The following is a 6,265-nucleotide window of genomic DNA, read 5'->3' on the forward strand; positions in this document are numbered from 1 at the left end:
ATATGGGATGAATGACGTAGTTGGCCAGCTTAAATATATTGCAATATATGGACAAACAATCCCTGTTTTGTTTAAAGGGTAAGGCATTTTTTAGTAGCAGTATGCACAAAATGTCTCTGTCTTAAATATATTGATAATGGGTTGAGTGCAGGGGACTCTTGTATTTGTCTATATATATATATATTTGTTCTGAGAGTACCTGCACTCTTCCTTTCACAATCCAAGGTGGGCGCTCTGGTCAAATATAGTATACAGCCTTCAAAATGGACCAGCACTCCAGAAATTTTTCAATCAAAATGATTTTATTCAAATATACAGGCAAATTCAGCAAATGCATTTGTCATACTTACAGCTGTGTGGGTTGGTACTTTTGAATGTAATTTCAACAGGGAAATTCCACACCAGAGCCTGTTTGCCATCTTGACTCTTCGATGTGATCTGTGAAATCCCTTCTTCTACCCCCTGAAATGTATAAAAATATCTACTGGTTAGGGAAAAAAATCACAAACACTTGTTTGGATTATTCCTGTGCAAGGCAGAAGCTGTAAAGATTGTCACTTAAAGGAACAGTAAACAACAACAAATTAAAGTCTTTAAAAGTAATGACAATATAATGTATTCATGCCCTGCACTGGTAAAACTGCTGTGTTTGCTTCAGAAACACTACTATAGTTTATATAAACAAGCTGCTGTGTAGCCATGGGGGCAGCCATTCAAGCACAGGATACACAGTAGATAACAGAGATAAGTACTACTATAGTTTATATAAACAAGCTGCTGTGTAGCCATGGGGGCAGCCATTCAAGCACAGGATACACAGTAGATAACAGAGATAAGTACTACTATAGTTTATATAAACAAGCTGCTGTGTAGCCATGGGGGCAGCCATTCAAGCACAGGATACACAGTAGATAACAGATAAGTACTACTATAGTTTATATAAACAAGCTGCTGTGTAGCCATGGGGGCAGCCATTCAAGCACAGGATACACAGTAGATAGCAGAGATAAGTACTACTATAGTTTATATAAACAAGCTGCTGTGTAGCCATGGGGGCAGCCATTCAAGCACAGGATACACAGTAGATAACAGATAAGTACTACTATAGTTTATATAAACAAGCTGCTGTGTAGCCATGGGGCAGCCATTCAAGCACAGGATACACAGTAGATAACAGATAAGTACTACTATAGTTTATATAAACAAGCTGCTGTGTAGTCATGGGGGCACCCATTCAAGCACAGGATACACAGTAGATAACAGATAAGTACTACTATAGTTTATATAAACAAGCTGCTGTGTAGCCATGGGGGCAGCCATTCAAGCACAGGATACACAGTAGATAACAGATAAGTACTACTATAGTTTATATAAACAAGCTGCTGTGTAGCCATGGGGGCAGCCATTCAAGCACAGGATACACAGTAGATAACAGATAAGTACTACTATAGTTTATATAAACAAGCTGCTGTGTAGCCATGGGGACAGCCATTCAAGCACAGGATACACAGTAGATAACAGATAAGTACTACTATATATAACAGATAAGTACTACTATAGTTTATATAAACAAGTTGCTCTGTAGCAATGGGGGCAGCCATTCAAGCACAGGATCAAAGCACAGGCTATCAAAGTATATTTAAGTATAATGGAAGTGCTACTTACAATGCACTTCACTGCATTGTAAGTAGCACTTTCATTATACTTAAATATACTTTGATTTAGCCTTCAGAGTGCTTCCACAACCCCCCTCGAATAAACATGTAGCCTTCAATCCATACAGCAAGCAATGGCAGCGTGAGATGCAGAGCAATGTGATAGGAGTGCGACACCTAGTGGTGGATTTGAGAACATGTTCATATGCCAAGAAAATAAAGGCAAAGTTAACAGTTTATCTGACAACATTTTGCAAAGAGCGGAAAAAGGACGGGACTTTTATTTAGCTTCCGGTCAAACATCCCAGACAAGTATTACCTGTATGAAAGTGCAAAGTGCAGCAAGCATTTATTTTGCCCCTTGTGTGGACTTGTAAACTGCTGTACTCTGACTGTATGGGATGCAATTGGGCACATTAAGCCATAAGTTTAAATGACAGAAACGCAGATTTTGTAAATTCAAAAGCCGGCAAATTATTGCATAAGTCCAGGTGCAGGAACTTCGGCGTCCCACGCCATATACAAGCAGAAATGAGAAGGAAGGTAAATTCCGCACACCAGATCGTCAGTTAAAAATCACCATCTTTATTCGACCATGTTAAAACACACGCTGTTTGATGCGTTTCGGGCTCAGCTGCCCTTAAAGGGATACTGTCATCGGAAATTTTTTTTCCCCAAAATGAATCAGTTAATAGTGCTACTCCAGCAGAATTCTGCACTGAAATCCATTTCTCAAAAGAGCAAACAGATTTTTTTATATTCAATTTTGAAATCTGACATGGGGCTAGACATTTTGTCAATTTCCCAGCTGCCCCAAGTCATGTGACTTGTGCCTGCACTTTAGGAGAGAAATGCTTTCTGGCAGGCTGCTGTTTTTCCTTCTCAATGTAACTGAATGTGTCTCAGTGGGACATGGGTTTTTACTATTGAGTGCTGTTCTTAGATCTACTAGGCAGCTGTTATCTTGTGTTAAGGAGCTGTTATCTGGTTACCTTCCCATTGTTCTTTTGTTTGGCTGCTGGGGGGGGGGGAAAGGGAGGGAGGTGATATCATTCCAACTTGCAGTACAGCAGTAAAGAGTGATTGAAGTTTATCAGAGCACAAGTCACATGACTTGGGGCAGCTGGGAAATTGACAAAATGTCTAGCCCCATGTCAGATTTCAAAATTGAATATAAAAAAAATCTGTTTGCTCTTTTGAGAAACGGATTTCAGTGCAGAATTCTGCTGGAGCAGCACTATTAACTGATTCATTTTGAAAAAAAATGTTTTTCCCATGACAGTATCCCTTTAATCATAAGCATAAGAGAGAATAGCAAGGGTAACAGTTTAAATAGCTAATCCCTATAGTGACCTCCAATGGTCAGGAATAGGTATTAAGTTACAAAATTTTTTTAGTTACAAAAATTTAAAAGGTATCTATAGTAATACATAAAGATACAAATCAGTTACAGTTAAGACCAAAAAAATAATATAAAGTTGTCACAAATCAGTTAGACAATTGGTACATTATGATTAGCCACTTAATTCATTCAAATAAAATGTGAAATATCAAATCTGGTATTTAACCCATCTGGATTGCGTGTGTGTAAAGTTAGAATCCAAAAGGCTTCACGATTATTTAGAGAAAGGAGTGGATCGCCTCCCCTTATGGGGGTAAATACTTTTTCAATTATTTTAACTCCTAGATCCTGAATGCCACGTTTGCTACAGGATTTGAAATGCTTGCCAATAGGGGATTTAGTATCACCTTTTTCTATTGCAAGTAAATGTTCTCTTACTCTATCTTTAAGGGAACGAATTGTGCGTCCAACATATTGCGTCATACAGCAGTTACATTCAAGTAAGTACACAACCCTACTACTACAGCAATTATTATATGTACGGTTGTTGTATGTTTTTCCTGTAACATTTGATTTGAAGTCTGTACTAATCGAAATGACAGTACATGTTTTACATGGAAATTTCCCACATTTATAAGTGCCCTTCGTCGGCCAGCCAAGTGTTAGATGAAAGAGAACCTCGACTGGAAACCATGCTCGGCGAAAGTTTGGTTCCTAAAGTAGGAGATCGTCTTGAAATTGTTTTTAATTCACTATCTAGCAATATTTTTTTCATTATTGGATCATTATATAAAACTGGGATATGTTTACGTACTATTTTACAAATATCATTAAATTCCATACTGTATTGTGTACTGAAAAAAATAATGGTTTTATCATTACTGTTAGATGGCAAAGTATTTCTACCCTCGTGCCTTCTTTCCTTATTTTTATGTAAAAGATTATGTCTCTCCCTTGTTCTAGCCCGTTGATAGGCCGACTCTACCAAATCCGGAGAATAGCCTCTATCTATAAGCTTATTTTTTTAGGGTGACAGACTGTTCATCATAAAACTCTAATGAAGAGCAGTTTCGTCTGAAGTGCAAAAATTGACTAAATGGAATACTTGTCTTGGTATGATGAGGGTGACAACTATCCGCCCTCAGAATGGTATTCCCCGCTGTGGGTTTAATGTAGACTTTAGATTCAATTTTGCCTGTATCGGATGAACCAATTAGCAAAGTATCCAAAAATTCAATATGAGTGGGATTTTTGTTCAAGGTAAATATCAAAATTAAAAGAATTAGTATTAAAATAATCCAAAAACATTGTAAGCTCGGTAGGGGATCCACGCCAAATAAATATTAAATCGTCTATATAGCGACCGTACCATACAATACAGTCGCTGAAAGGGTTGCTATCTCCAAAGACGTTCATTTTTGCCCACCAACCCATGTACTTTATTTATTATAATACACAAATTTCAGTGAGTCATGTGACAGAAATGACATCAGAACTCACCGTTTATAAATGATGACATCAGAACTCACCGTTTATACGGATATAATACACAAAAGCCATAAAAATCCTTTAAATTATAACCTTATAAAGGGTGACTAGTGATGTCATCATTTATAAACGGTGACTAGTGATGTCATCAGTTATAAACGGTGACTAGTGATGTCATTTCTGTCACGTGACTCTGAAAACTTTTGTATTATAATAAATAAGTACCCCTTGTTGAAAAATATGAGGCTATTATTATATGCTCATGGAACTCCTTGGTAACTTATAATATCCTTATACTTTACAATAGTGGGTACTTTATTCACTATATATATACTACTCTTAGTGATGTCATCAGTTATAAACGGAGTTTAGTGATGTGTAATAAATAAAGTTTGGCTTGTTGGAAAACATGAGGATATTAGAAGTAACCTCAGAGTTCCATAGCCTTCAGCCTCGTGTTTTTATATGATCATGATCATAATGATTTATAATATCCTTATAATTTACAAGAGGGGGTACTTTATTCACTATATATATATATATATATATATATATATATAAATATATCTCAAACAAGACACACACAGGACTTACAGAGGTGGGGGCCCAGTCGTGTCCATACACAAAGCTGTACTTGCAGTAGAGATCGTCAAACTCTGGAAACTGGAAGAATAAAAAAAAAACAATGAAATGTTATGACATCAGAAAACAACATATATTGTTACTGGGGACCCCCCAAAACAATAATAAAAGCCTGTTTCATTGACTTCCATAGGGGGAGCTTGAGGCCCATAGTATTGGGCTATTAGTAAATGTTATCAATGGAATATCCGCCCCCCCTGTTTATTACTATAGGGAAAAGTCATGTGACGTCACTGTCAGTAGCAACTGTATCTCATGACGTCACTGGCATCATTTAGAAGCACACAGGTGAGGTTACAGCCTTTGAAGCATAACTATGTGTCACCAACAGGCCCCATGAGTCTAGGGCTCCAACAAAAGGCCTCACCTCGGCGCTCTCTATCTGTCCGCTCACGTTGAGGAGGAAAACGCTGGGCCCTGAGGCCATAACACAGCCGATACAACGCAAATCAACGGAGAAGAGCGAAAGGAAGGCGCAGGGACTGTTGCTAAGAGACGCTGGCGGTCTTGGCAACAAGCTACGGAAGGCGATGCGTGTCTTTATTGCTCAAAAGTGCGATCCTTGCAGTGAGCCAATCATGGAACGCTTTAGGATCTGGGCGCTCCGCCCCATGGGGAAAGTTAGATTGAACAACAGTGACACCTTGTGGTTCCTTTATGTAATTACTCATTGTGATTCAATAGAAAACAGATGGTTCATCTTTAGTATGTTACACAATGACAAATTCTACTTTTTAAATTCTAATATATATATAGCTATATATATCTATATATATATCTCTATATCTATATCTATCTATCTATCTATCTATCTATCTATCTATCTATCTATCTATCTATCTATAATCTATCTCTATATATATATCTATCTCTATCTCTCTCTCTCTCTCTCTCTCTCTCTCTCTATATATCTATATATATCTATATCTATATCTATATATATAATATTTAAAAGATAATTATAATCTGACTCTTTTTAGTTTTCAAAATGGGGGGTCACTGACCCCATCTAAAACAAAGGCTCTGTAAGGCTAAAAATTTATTGTTATTGCTTTTCTATTGTCTTTCTATTCAGGCCTCTCCTATTCATATTCCAGTCTCTTATTCAAATCAGTGCATGGTTGCTCGGGTGATTTGT

At 37.3% G+C, this 6,265-nt stretch overlaps 1 protein-coding gene across 2 annotated transcripts in view; it reads right to left on the bottom strand.

Annotated features, from left to right (window-relative positions):
- Nucleotides 1–5,714, bottom strand: part of LOC108702318 (B9 domain-containing protein 1) — a 40,522-nt gene extending 34,808 nt beyond the window's left edge. Inside the window, exons 1-4 of one of the 2 annotated variants that reach the window (XM_041578715.1) lie at nt 5,495–5,714; nt 5,080–5,148; nt 351–462; nt 200–256 (exon numbers count right to left, since the gene is read on the bottom strand). In XM_041578715.1, coding sequence (XP_041434649.1) covers nt 200–256; nt 351–462; nt 5,080–5,148; nt 5,495–5,554 — 298 coding nt within the window. In that variant the 5' untranslated portion in view covers nt 5,555–5,714. The remainder of the gene's footprint in view (nt 1–199; nt 257–350; nt 463–5,079; nt 5,149–5,494) is intronic. The other variant, XM_041578716.1, reaches the window with a different exon arrangement.
- Nucleotides 5,715–6,265: the final 551 nt, after the last annotated feature.

Source organism: Xenopus laevis, chromosome 9_10S (assembly GCF_017654675.1).
Source record: "Xenopus laevis strain J_2021 chromosome 9_10S, Xenopus_laevis_v10.1, whole genome shotgun sequence".
Lineage (NCBI taxonomy): Eukaryota > Metazoa > Chordata > Amphibia > Anura > Pipidae > Xenopus > Xenopus laevis.